The sequence below is a fragment of the Columba livia genome, chromosome Z (assembly GCF_036013475.1).
Source record: "Columba livia isolate bColLiv1 breed racing homer chromosome Z, bColLiv1.pat.W.v2, whole genome shotgun sequence".
NCBI lineage: Eukaryota > Metazoa > Chordata > Aves > Columbiformes > Columbidae > Columba > Columba livia.
Window position 1 is genome coordinate 30,687,215 of NC_088642.1, and position 12,258 is coordinate 30,699,472.

Consider the following 12,258-nt stretch of genomic DNA (forward strand, 5'->3'; position numbering starts at 1 on the left):
CAGCCTCTTTCCTCAAACCCGAAAGATGGCAGAGAAACTTCTCAGGGTGGCCCTGAAGGAGGACAGGGCTCCTCAGGAGAGCAGCTCTCCAGTGGAGTCCCATGAGCTATGCCTGGCCCAGCAACTGGAGATGGGTGAGTGAGGGGCCCTGATTTTCTGGAAAGGGTGGGGGCCAGCGAGTGCTCCCTGTTCAACGCCAGGATCACGTTTCCCCGCACGCTGGCAGGGGCGTCCCACGGGTGGTGGGCATGATGCCACCTGAATGCCAGCGCTGCTCTGAGCTGAGAGCCGGCCCCAGCTCAGCCTCTGCGGGCTGAAGCGAGTTCCTCAGCTGCTGCGCTGGAGGCTTCCCGCATCCTGCCTGGCTCCAGCATCGCAGCCCATCTGCCGGGCACCCTTCAGCACTGACACGCAGGGGAAGACTGTGCCAGGGCAGCGGGCACAGGGCTGGAGGGGGGGCAGAGCTCCTTCCTCTGCTCTCTCCTGCCTGCGCACCCTCTCTGTAGCCCTCCCTGCTCTCCTCCTTTCTTAGATGCCAGCTGGTTACCAGTGTACCAGCTGGAACCAGAACATGTGGACGTCATCCGGGCCTTTGTCAGCAGCCCAGAAAAGGTAAGTGCGGCCATTTGGAAGGCGGCTGAGCTGGCGTCTGCCGACAGGGGCTCTGCTGCGGGGCTGCTGGGGGGCGCTGGCTGGGCAGAGCTGCTTCTGCCAGCTCTCCATCCGGCACTGCACCCCCAGTGCTGCGGTGCCGCTGACCGTGTGTCCCCATCTCATGCTCCCTGTTTGTCTCTCTGTCCCCCGGCTGCCAGGACGAGGAACGGAAGCTCCAGTTCCTTAAAAGCATCGCTGTGCTCTTCAGAGCCGCAACGTACAACAGCTTGTGCCAGGGCCTAGAGCTGTTCTGCCAGAGATACAAACTGGCAGAGAATATCAAGGTGAGGGGATAGCCGGTGGCTCCGGGGAAGGGGACAAGGCCCCCAGCAGCGGCGCCCTGTGAGGACAGCGTTGGGCAGGGCAAGGGGCTGCTGGCACTGGGTGCTGGCAAGCTGCCGGGTCTCATCCTGGCTGTGCTCTGCAGGTGCTGCTGGAAGAAGAGCCCAGGGACCAACTGCACACAGCGGTGTGGCGGAGCGCCATGTTTGCCATGACCGAAATGAGGTACCTGCCCATCCCTCCTGGGGACTCCTGCCCCAGAGCCCCAGGTCCACCTGCATGAGGCCTCCAGGCACTGTTCCCCGCACCCGTGTCCGACCGGCCCCTCTCTCTTTGCAGCTTCGTAGAGGCGGTGTTGGAGGGCAAAGAGATAGGCCTCCTCCAAGTGTGCTTCTCCGGCATCTTCCTGCTTCCTCCAAAAGAGGAAATGCAGGACCTGAAACCTTTCCTGTACTTCACGGTAAGTGCTGGGTGACCTACTGGAGCTCCGGTTCCTCGGGGCTGCTCCCTGGTCACCCTGTCCTGTGCTATGACCAGAGATGCAAGGCAGGGCACGGTCTCGACATTACTTTCCCACTCTCGTCCCGTCGTCCCATTCCTGTGGGCCTGGCCACGTCCAGTGCCACAGGCTGCCCTGCCCACAGCACACTGTTTGCCCCTGGGCCTCTCCCAGGCACAGCAAAGCAGCCCCCGAGTCCTACCTTGGTGCTGGGACTCCAGCTCAGTGTCCCGGGGGTGAGAGGGACAGCAGGAAACATGGCCACAACTCGTTGTCTTCCTTGCAGACCATGAAAGGCATGGACACCATGCTATCTGCACTGGTGCTCAACTCTCCTGCCTCCAGAGTCAACGAGAAGATGCAGAGTATCTTCCAGGTCTGGCATGTACAAAGAGCAGGCTTGACAAGGGCTGTTCTTCTCCCTGTGGGACGGGGTGTCCACTGCTGAGTGGACAGTCCCACCCCGTGCCATGCAGAGAGGGCACTGCAGGGTGGTGCCCACCTCCCCGGGCGAACCAGGGGCTGCCCACCAGGCTCTTCCGCAGCACAGTGGCCAGCCACACAGGCTGGCATCTGCCTTCCTGCCTGGCTAGAGGGCTGGCCTGGGGCATCTGTCCCAAGCCTGCCAGGGACCCCAGGGCACGAAACCACTACAGGCTTTGCTCCAGATCAGAGGAAGCCTTAATGGACTGGGCGAGTCCAGCCCAGGACTTGAGCACTGCTGCTTCTGCTGGAGCAGTGGCTGCTCCCAGGGCTCACCAGCAGCTTCTCTCTCCCCAGATGCTCCTGACCTTCACCACCTCTGAGAGGGCATCTGTGCGTGAGAGGGCCGTGGGCAGGATGAGGGTGCTCAGCTTCTTGCTGGCCAACTACTCCTCACTGAAGGTAATGACCAGGCACACCCTGCTCTGCCAGGAGCCAGCTCTGCCCCAGTCCTGTGTCGGCCGGGGCTGCCCAAGGAGCCCGGACGGAGCACAGGTCTGGCAGCTTTCCCCTCATGGGGCTCTTGGGCAAGCCGGGTTCCGCAGGGCCACGCAAACCTCTGACCCACCTGGATGCAACCCTGGGCACACACATGGGTTCAGGGCTTTGGCCCCAGGTGCCCTCAAGCCCTCTGCTCTTCCTCATCCCTTGCCCAGGCCGATCCCAATGAGGAGAGACACGCCTCCCGTGCAGAGATGCAAATGCCAATCATTGGACAGCTGCTGGGACATCTCCTGCTACTCCTCTCCTTCAAGGAAGAAGAGACCGGCCACTTGGCTTTGGACGCTCTTTGTCTCCTCTTCCAATTCAAGTATCAGCAACACTGTAAGAGAAGCTGTGGTGGGATGGATCCCCCTGCACACCAACATCACCCAGTAGCTCTGCTCGTCTTCCTGACGAGTTTGCAACAGACAGTTCTGCTGCTTGCTGGAGGCACCACCTTGTCACCAGCACTGCCCTTCCTCTACTCCTGACCCCCGCGCTCTCTCCCAGGCTCTCGACGGTCCCATGTAGCTCAGCTGCTCCTCAGGAGCATGGACGGCAGCCTCACGCCGCATCTTCCCATCTCTCCCAGTACTGGGGAAGCTGCTGCATCTTGTCGACTCTTCTGTGTTTGCCCCGCTCTTCAGGTGCGACACTGACAGAGGAGAATACACAGCTCCAAGGGGACTGGGAAGCCGAGACCACCTCCTTGCGCACTTCGCCCAGCGCCACTCACATTATCAAGGTAACGAGCTCCCTCCTTGCTGGCACTCTTGGCCGTGGCATCAGCAGGGGAATGGTGAGAGCGAAGGCGTCCACAATCAGCGGGCTGGCGTGGCCTCCCTGTCCCTGCTGAGAGGCTTCCTGCTGTCCCCGAGCAGGGACCATGCGAGGGCTGCGCTCCAGTGTCCCAGCAGCGGCCCCTGTCCTCCTGGCCACCAGCAAGCCCTCCTGGCAGCAGGGTCCGCACCTTGTGCCCGTGACCCCAACAGTCACTGCTGCCCCTGCTGCCAGCATTGCTGCGGGCGCTGCCGCCAGCACTGCCGGGCGCCTCTGCAGGGCTGCTGGCACTGCCCAGCTAAGCAGCAGCTTCAGGGCCCTCAGTGTGACATGGCTGCGCTGCCTCCCTTCCTCCCTTAGTCCTTTGCGGAGTACCTCCAGCCTTCTGAGAGGTCAGACATTGTCCGGGTGTTCATCGAGGCAACGACCGACTCCAGCACCTTTGACAAGGAGGCGGCCAGAAACGTGCTGGACATGGTCAGGGGAAACCCTGACTTGTGGCTGGTGGATGTAAGTGCCCTACGGCCTGTTGCTGGATTGCCCTGCCCTTCAGGCCTGTCAGGCCTTGTTCCTCCCTCCATCCCTCTCTTCCTCCCAAACCCCGGTGTCTCGGGCACCTGAAGCCACCTCAAGGCGGCACAGAGGGATGGCAAGGGCAGCTGAGGAAATGGCCGCACTCCAGTGGCTGCGCCACCCTCACCTGTGTCCCCTCCAGGTGCCAAAGATCACGAGCTGCATCCACAAAACCCTGGGATGCATCAAGTCGGTCCCAGCCCGGCAGAGCGTGGAGTCCCTAATGGTCTCCATGGCTGACAAATGCCCTCAGGAGGTGGTGACAACACTGCTGCAGGTCGCTCCAGGAGGAGACAGGTACTGTCCCCAAAAGCCACCAGGGCTTGTTCCCTGTGGGGAGAGGGGCCTGGAGACGCTCTGGCTGCCAGAGCCGAGGAATCCTGCAGGACACACCCGAGGAGCAGGACCCTCCATCCCACCATGCTTTCCAGCCCAGGGGGTCAGCCAGCCCCACAGCAGGCAAAGCTGAACAAGCAAGCCTGAGCCCACCCCACACTCCTGCCCACCCCACAGGGAGCACCAGCTCAGCCCTCTGCTGCTGCCCAGGGCAGCCCAAGCATCCTGCAGGGCTGAGCGCGGCCACGCTGCTGTGGCCAAGGCTGCCCTGCTGACAGAGCGCTCTGGCTTGCAGCACTGCCCTGGCACTGTGGGAGGCGATGTTCTCCGTGCCCCAGACTGTGCGGAACATTTTGAAGGAGCTGCTCAGCCAGCTCTGGGACCTGAAGAGCAGGCTCTTCTGCACACACCTGGAGGACTACTGCCTCGTTCGCTTGGCCGTGAGTTACCGGAAAAAGCCCCCGCTGCCCTGTGCCTGGGCTGCGCTAGGAACCAGGAGCCCCACCAGCTCTGCCGGTCGCTCACTGCTGCCCTGCTTTCAGATGCTGGCCAGCAGAGATCTGGGAGACAGGGCGTTTGCTGCAACCTACCTAGACTTCAGGTTCCTGAAGGAAGAAAGGCCAGCCATGCTCTCCCTGGTGCTCAGGGCCATCATGACACTGTCCGAGAGAGACGAGATGGTGAGTAGGGCGTCGCCAAGGGGAACCATGTTGGCAGCCGAGGGCTGGGCCAGGGGGTGAGGGCTTGACTGCTCCAAAGGCCCTCCCTTCCGTGGTGGAGCCTGCTGGCTGCCTGGGGAGCTTTCCAGGCACGGAGCTGGTCCCAAAAGGGAAACTCTTTTCTTCACACAGGCAAGAAAAATGAAGGTCATCCTGCCAGACCTCATGAGGGTTCTGCTGTTTGGCTATAAGGCTGCCACCACGAAGGCTCTGCTGGTCTTCAGAACCATCATGGCTCAGCTGGAGAGGAGGGAGGCCAGCCACATCGCCGTGCAGATGGCGGAATTCCTCCTGCCCCTCTTGGATGACGTAAGGCTGATGTGGAAGCCTGAGCCCCACGGGTGGCCCTGGGCTCCTGTGGGATGGCTTCTGTGTTGCGCAGCCCAGCACAGCTTCTCCCTGACAGCTGCTCCCGCAGCTCTTCCCACCGTGGCTGCTGAAGCTGGTGGGGGATGCTGGCTGGCTGGGGGGGCACTTGGAGGAACAGGCACTCCCAGAACAAGCCTCTTGAGTGGCCTTTCACGGACCCAGGACAGCAGATCTGGCCCACAACTCCAGCGTGCAGAATGCCGCCCTGGAGCATCTCCCCTCACATCAGCCATGCTGGAGCTTCTGCTCACCACGGGCAGAGAGCTGCTGGTGCTCCAGTCCTACTGTGCTTCTCCCTCCCAGGAGCTGAGCCAGCTGAGAGAGAGCTCCATCAGCCTCTTCAGAGACCTGATGATGATGGCGGTGGGGAACGACAAGAGGGAGATGAAGAACATGGTGCGGCTTGGCCTGCTCCCTCTCTTCTTCCGGCTGAGTGACCAAACGCAGAGCGTGGCCAAGGTACACGTTTCAAAGCTCAGCACTGATGCGGGGAAGAGACCCCTGGACGTTTGGGCCAGGGCATGTCCCAGCTCCCTAAGGGCAGAATCAGCCCAAGTCCCAGAGGAGGGAGACACAAGGTCTCCTGCTCCAGACCGGGGTGCCATCTCCCAGCTTCTGATGTTCCACAGGCTGCTGGGGAAGCCCTTCTTGCTGCCGCAGAGCTCCTCAAGTGGAAACCACTCAAGCACCTAGTGCGGACACAGCAGACATGGCAGATTGGAGAGAGCTTGGTGAGGACAACCCCTAAGGCTCAGGGCCCAGGCGGGACTAGGGCTGCCCCACATGTCTGGGCTGTAGGCTCTGCACATGTGCCTCGCCTGCCCTGCTGCAGCCTGGACCTGCATCCTTGTGCCCTGTCCTCGAGAACAGAGCCCCCAAGGGCTCTTCTCTCTGCCCCGCTGCCCTTCCCGTACCCAGCGGGAGGGGGGGCTCTCAGCAACCCTGGGACACCTCAACCTGTGTCTCTCTTTCAGTCTCACCCCACATATCCTGGCTGGGACATGGGAATGGCCGGGGGGGAAAGGGACTGGCTGGGTCTGGGAGCAGGGACTGGTCCAGCCAACTGGGAATGGACAGTGACGTGCCCATCCCCTTGTGCTCTCTCCAGCTGAAGCAGGACAGGAGGAGTGCTCAAGAATTCTTGATTCAGAGCCTGTCGTACCTGAAGGATGCTCAGGCCAGCTTGCGAGAGGCGGCCGTGAGGTTCATCGGTGGGTCACAGTCCCCAGGGTCCCTCTCTTGGCAGCCTGGCCCCAGTCCTCGCCGCTGCCCTGGCAGCAAGGAGCAGCCCTGTGGCTGCCAGAGCCCCGGCTGCCCCGTGCAGGGCATTGGCTTCCCTCTCCCAGTCCTGCCCACGCAGGTGGCCACGGTTCCCGCCTTGCTCAGTCCCACCGTCTTGGCCCCTGCTCTTCCCTGGGGCCAGCCCTGATGAGGGGAGGGAGCAGGGGCTGACGCAACTCTGTGCCCAGGGCTCGCTGCACGGCACCTGAGGAATCCAAGCAAGAAGAAGCTGGCTGAGATCTGCAGCGGTGAGTAGGGAGGAAGCATGGTCGAGAGGGAATGCCTGGGGGTCTCTGCAGACGTGGGAGGTCATCTCAACTCTGCTTCTTTCCCTTGCAGCCCTTCAGACCTTGGCAGAAGACCACGAGCCCTCCATCCGCTCCCTGGTAGCTCAAACTGTCATCATCATCCTGAGCTCTTCGAGGGAGCAGCCAAGGCCACGATGGACCCTGCGAGCCCTGTGCTGCCGCTGATGCTGAGCCGTGTGGAGGAGCAGCTCTTCTCAGGAGAGTGGCTGGATTTTAATAAAGAGCCCTTCTTGAAGCTGGGTTTGACATCTGCCTTTTCCAAGGACCCCAGAACGTCTCTGAGTGCACCGGCACTTTGGAGAGCACAACCCAGAATCACAGGCAAGGGTGATGGAGCAGACAGAAGCACTGGCAATGAGCCCGTCCAAGGCAGTGGAGATGAAGTCCACTGGGCCCATGGGGTTTGTTCTTCGAGTCACACGTGGAAATAGCAGGCTTCTCTCAGGTGTCCACATCTGAGCTGGCCTCATGCACTCCTTATGTACCCAGGGATGCTCAGAGACAGAGTCTGCCCCTTTTACACACAGAGGCAGGAGTCACAGTGTCTCTCTCACCTGCTGTTGCCACTCCCAAAGGATGGGAGGCACCTCAGCCCTGCAGTGTGTCACCCTGCCTGCACTCATCTCCGATGTCCCAGCTTTTGCATTTGCTATGGTCAAAGCTGTAGCCCACAGCAGTCCTGAACAGGTATCTATGGACACATGAATGTACTTTTGTTGGCAAAGTGGTGCAAATTCAGTAATATCAGTTTGCCATAACTGACCTGGCTCAAGCCCCGAGGATTTACTCCCTTTTGTTGGAGAGGCACTACGTGGGCACAATCAGGACAAGCTGCAATAACGGCTCAAGCTTGTTCCTAGGTAAGTGCAAGCTGTTTTCAGAGTGATGCTGAGGATTGATGAAAGAATTTGTGAGCTCGTCTGGCTTGTTCAAAAGGAGATATATCCGTTACTGCCACAAGTTTGTCTATAATGCTGTTTCCCTCAACCAGACCACCTGGTATGTTAGTATGGCTTTTTATATGCACTCTAAATACTGGTGCTGTCCTATAATTTAACACATTCCACAAATCTAACAATGCAACAAGGAATTGGAAACTCGCTGCAAAAGAGTTCTATGTATTCTTTGTACAACTCCCACAACATAAAGAGAATCTGCTACCAGATTAACTGGGCAGTTATGTCATTTTTGTAATGCTGCTGAGTGTATTGAGGGCAGTCTCTTTTAAGATGTCCTGTCTGTCCACAAGTGAAACATGCTAGGCCACAAGAAGAAGGGCTTCAACCTTTCATTGCAGGCATAAGTGCTGCAGCCAAGGCCACAGCGTGGGCTTGGGCATGTATTTTTGCCTTTTCTACCTCCTGTTGCATAATTGGTACCCGTGTGCAAGCTTCCACCATCTCTGCTAGAGAAGCAGTTTTTCCCAAACGGGCTAACATCTGTTGGCATTGGGTGTTTGCATTCATCATGGCCAAATCTTTCCCCACAGACGCTTTTGCCTCTGGAGTCAGGTTAGCAGAGGCATCTATAGCTTCTTTTAAATGGTCCACAAACTTCATATAGGGTTCCCCAGGATCCTGCTTTATTGTAGAACAGAGTGGCACAGGGTTACCTATATTTGGTAACTCTTTCACTGCTGCCATAGCAAGCCCTTGTGTTTGCTGCAAAATCCTTGGATTAAGAGCTGCCTGAGTGGCACCATCCGCATATCGCCCACGACCCATTAACTGGTCCATGCTGGCTAATCGCAATGGATCATCAGCTAGTAAATGAACATTTTCTAATACTGCCAATTCCACCTTCTCCTGCCGCTTGTCCAACAACAGCAAATATCCCATTGGAGGAAGCAATAACACCATCAATGCCTTAATATCTGTTGGAGTTAGTACTTGCCCCTTGAAAAATGAATTGATTAGCTGCATCACGTGCTTATTATCCATACCATATTGCATAACTGCACTTTGCAATTGCTTAACCGTTTTCCAATCAAAGGACGACCACTGCCTTTGTCCTCTATTATCTATGTGACTGGCATTGCTATAATACTACCAAGTAACATGATCCCTTCAATTGTTGCATCTCTGATTACCCCTTGCCGACGTTGCCCTGCATTATAAGGATGATCTCGAGGAATATATCTACCCTGATGCACAGGGGCAGCACCCAAATTATCATTACTATCACTGCTATACAATTCCCTTGTGTTTCCCTGTGGATCAGTAAGTCAACGCATATTTGCAAACTGATCTAACTCAAGTTTCCAGCCCTTTTCCATATCGCAATCTCAAACATTCATCTGCTTCTCTTACAAACCCCATCCCATCTTAAACACATTGTCTAGCCCATTTTTGTATTCGCTCCCTTTTAATATGGAGCTCCTCAGGAATGAGGTCTAATTCCGCCCCCTCCCTTTCCTGTTTTCCCTGTTTTTCACATTCCCTGACAATTGCCTCCAGCCGGTCCTTAATCACATCTGACGCCTTTTTATATGCTATTAACTGTGAGATTTTACTGTTACCGCCATCTAGTTGTTTCATAGCTTTTAGAACTTCTTGCATCTGGCTCTCCTGCCATCTCAGTAAGTCCTTCAGGCTCTGCACGTGGCTCTCCTCCTGGAAGTCAGGGCGATTCTGCGGTGCTTCATCCTGTTGCTCCATCGAGTCCTGGTCCGCTGGCAATGGTACTTCAGCTGGATTAACTTGTCTGGGCTTGTTGAAACCTCCTGGCTGCTGCCGTTCGTCATCGGAGGCAGGCGATGGCTCAAAGGGTGCAGAGTGTATAATTTGCTCTCCGCTCCAGATCTCCAGATCTGATATGGGACATAACAGCAGTATTGATTTTTCGGAGTTCTCAGAGGGGATGCAGCTCGCGGTGGGTGGCTCTGGGGGCACAGCACACAACTCTGGCACCTCTGAGACTTCCTGCATCAACTCCCTGACCTCCCGCCAAGGTCCGGCGAGGTCGCGAGCCTCGTGGGTCCCCCTTGCTACCGCTTCCAATAGTTCGGTCCCTATGTCCCCCCATGTACCGGGATTAAAAAATCCGTCCGTCGAACGGACACACCCCTTCCACTGGGCGAATCAGAGCAGACGCTTTAACGCGTCTTTTTCAAAATACCTTCCTGTTCGTGCAGACAGCTGCAGAACACTTTTCATTATTATTTTTTCTTCCACGGATGCCGTGTTTCCTATGTCACCTGCTTCTCCGTAGGCCTACTTTCCACCATGCTTCGAGCGCTGGGCTGGGGTCGCCCACCAGGTGGCGATCCTCGCGTCTTCACGACCTAACAATCTTGCTTCGGTACGAAGTATCACGTCTGGGTCACCAAAATGTTGCTTTTTCCATGCGAGACACGGGACCGACACACCGATGTGATGTTCACGGAGTTCGCTTTATTGTCGGACCGGGCTAGCTTTACAGCAAAGCTGCCCTGTCCACGTGCCCTACAACAACATGACTGGTTGTAACTCGTGCTATACAATAACGTGATAGGCTGCATGTACTGCCCACCCGCTCTGCAGGGATGTGTCTGGCATTGCTCACTCATTATTACCTCCTAATGGTGCCCATTCAGTTTCTTTTGTCTCTGGCTACACCTCTCAGCCAGGCTGGCACAACCCCATCCCCCCAGGGTGGGGGGGGGGCTCTACCACCACAAACCAAAAAACAAACCCACCAATAAACTAACAAAAACCCTGCTCCCCTCTCCCCATCCAGAAGAAGATACATAAGTGTTTCAGACGAAGGGTGGTCTGGTGAAAGACACCCTTTTCCTGCCCAGGCACATGGACACTCTCATGTGCCTCAGTGAGGGTGACAGAGCACTGGAACAGGCTGCCCAGGGAGATTGTGGAGTCTCTGGAGGCATTCAAGACTTGCCTGGACACATTCCTGTGTAACCTCATCTAGGCGTTCCTGCTCTGGCAGGGGGATTGGACTAGATGATCTTTCGAGGTCCCTTCCAATCCCAAACATTCTGTGATGTCTGTGATAAAACGTTTTTGCATCTACAAAAAACAAAACAAAACAAAACAAAACACAACAAACAGAACCCCCACAGATGCACGAAAACAAACAAACAAACAAACAAACACCAAAACCAAAAACCAAACCCACCAATAAACTAACAAATCCCTGCTCCCCTCTCCCCATCCAGAAGAAGATATCTAAGTGGTTCAGATGAAGGGTGGTCTGGTAAAAGCCACCCTTTTCCTGCCCAGGCGCATGGACACTCTCATGTGCCTCTCATGGCAGAAGCTGGATCCCCTTCTCGGGACAGACACCTTCCAGGAAGGACACAGACACAGAGGCGACTCATCAGGTCTTTACAGCATTTTGCTCGGCATCAGGTTTTATGTATTTGGTGCTTTCCTGTGACTACTCTTGCTGCACAGATGGTCATAAAAAGACAAGCATTCAGTAAGACACGGTCATAAAGGTGCTGTTATGGACAAGAAAGCTCACCATGAACTCTGGAGAGAGCGAGGAAGCTTACGGTAGGCGCCAGGAAGAACCAAGAAGCTCAAGGCCTCTTCTGAAGAGTGGGAGGCCCTGAGCAGCAGTGACTGGCCATGTGTAGGGGTGAGGGAGAGGGTTGGGGCGTGTCAGGGAGAAGCAATGGGATGGCTGGTGACTTTAGTGAATCCTTACATTTAGTGAATGTCTGAGTCCAGAAATGGAAAGCAGTTGATGTCCGCAAGTGGAGGAGGAATAAGAGGAAGATTTTCCAGGGAACACGGAAGGAAGAAAGGCTTCTCTTGGGCTAATCATAGATGGCAGTGATATTTTCATCTTGTGGGCATGGCTGTACCTGGGAGATGCAAAATGGCTGCTGCTGGAGGCGGCTGTGCTCAGTCATGCCCAATGAGGTGACCCTGCTATGCTCCTCTCTTACACTCCCCACACTGGGACGGATCTCAGGAAACATCCGTGAGATTGGAGGAAGCATGAACCTCCTGGAGTGTTGGCCCATTACTGGAAGACAAGAGTGAAAGGTTAGTGAGAGACATGGCAGTGCAGGAAGAGAGTGGTCTATGCGTAGCAGTAAGTGTGTTAAAGGCAAGAAGAACACCTGAGGAGCACGGGCTGGTCATGCTAATGCGGAATAGATTGGCTTTTCTTTTTTATTTTGGGGTGGCAGAAGAAGGAACGTGTGCATTTGAGTGCTGGGGCACAGATCCAAATTGCGGATTCAAACAAGTTTGGGACTGAGACAGCTTAGGTGGTTGAGGACCATTGCCAGGCCTACGAAAGAAGCTGAATGGGTTTGGGGGACCTCACAGGCATTGCCAAATCCTCAGGAAACCACAGCTTTGTTGTTAAAGCAACAGCACTTGGCACCGAACCCCATCGCAAACACAAATACCCTCGCAGTGACCACAGGCAAAGCCTTGAGAAACATTTGAGAGAAAAGGTCTCCTTGGCCAGGCCCTGGGGGTCAGGGCTCGGCCATTCTCGTGATAAACAAACATGAAGGGCTGACATGGCATCA

At 56.3% G+C, this 12,258-nt stretch overlaps 1 protein-coding gene and 2 long non-coding RNA genes across 3 annotated transcripts; all 3 read left to right on the forward strand.

The window, feature by feature from the left end:
• The first annotated feature begins 402 nt into the window (after positions 1-402).
• LOC135577249 (uncharacterized) lies at positions 403-1,396 on the forward strand. Its single transcript, XR_010468811.1, has 4 exons — positions 403-612; positions 813-938; positions 1,082-1,161; positions 1,276-1,396. It is a non-coding gene; the product is annotated as an uncharacterized LOC135577249 (long non-coding RNA).
• Positions 1,397-1,720: 324 nt separating this feature from the next.
• LOC135577250 (uncharacterized) lies at positions 1,721-2,788 on the forward strand. Its single transcript, XR_010468812.1, has 3 exons — positions 1,721-1,811; positions 2,216-2,320; positions 2,575-2,788. It is a non-coding gene; the product is annotated as an uncharacterized LOC135577250 (long non-coding RNA).
• Positions 2,789-2,952: 164 nt separating this feature from the next.
• On the forward strand, positions 2,953-9,469 carry LOC135577417 (uncharacterized). Its single transcript, XM_065047079.1, has 11 exons — positions 2,953-2,992; positions 3,049-3,146; positions 3,542-3,691; positions 3,897-4,051; positions 4,386-4,770; positions 4,942-5,118; positions 5,482-5,637; positions 5,808-5,909; positions 6,287-6,389; positions 6,648-6,707; positions 6,799-9,469. Exons 1-11 carry the CDS (start codon positions 2,953-2,955, stop codon positions 6,930-6,932), a joined length of 1,560 nt encoding a protein of 519 aa, XP_064903151.1. The 3' UTR covers positions 6,933-9,469.
• The last annotated feature ends 2,789 nt before the right edge of the window (positions 9,470-12,258 follow it).

Bases quoted from the DNA above. Each gene is read 5' to 3' on its own strand.
- LOC135577417 (XM_065047079.1), top strand. From the start codon at position 2,953: ATGGACGGCAGCCTCACGCCGCATCTTCCCATCTCTCCCA. The intron at 4,052-4,385 runs GTACTGTCCCCA...TCTGGCTTGCAG, and splicing joins GTCGCTCCAGGAGGAGACAG to CACTGCCCTGGCACTGTGGG. The intron at 4,771-4,941 runs GTGAGTAGGGCG...TTCTTCACACAG, and splicing joins TGTCCGAGAGAGACGAGATG to GCAAGAAAAATGAAGGTCAT.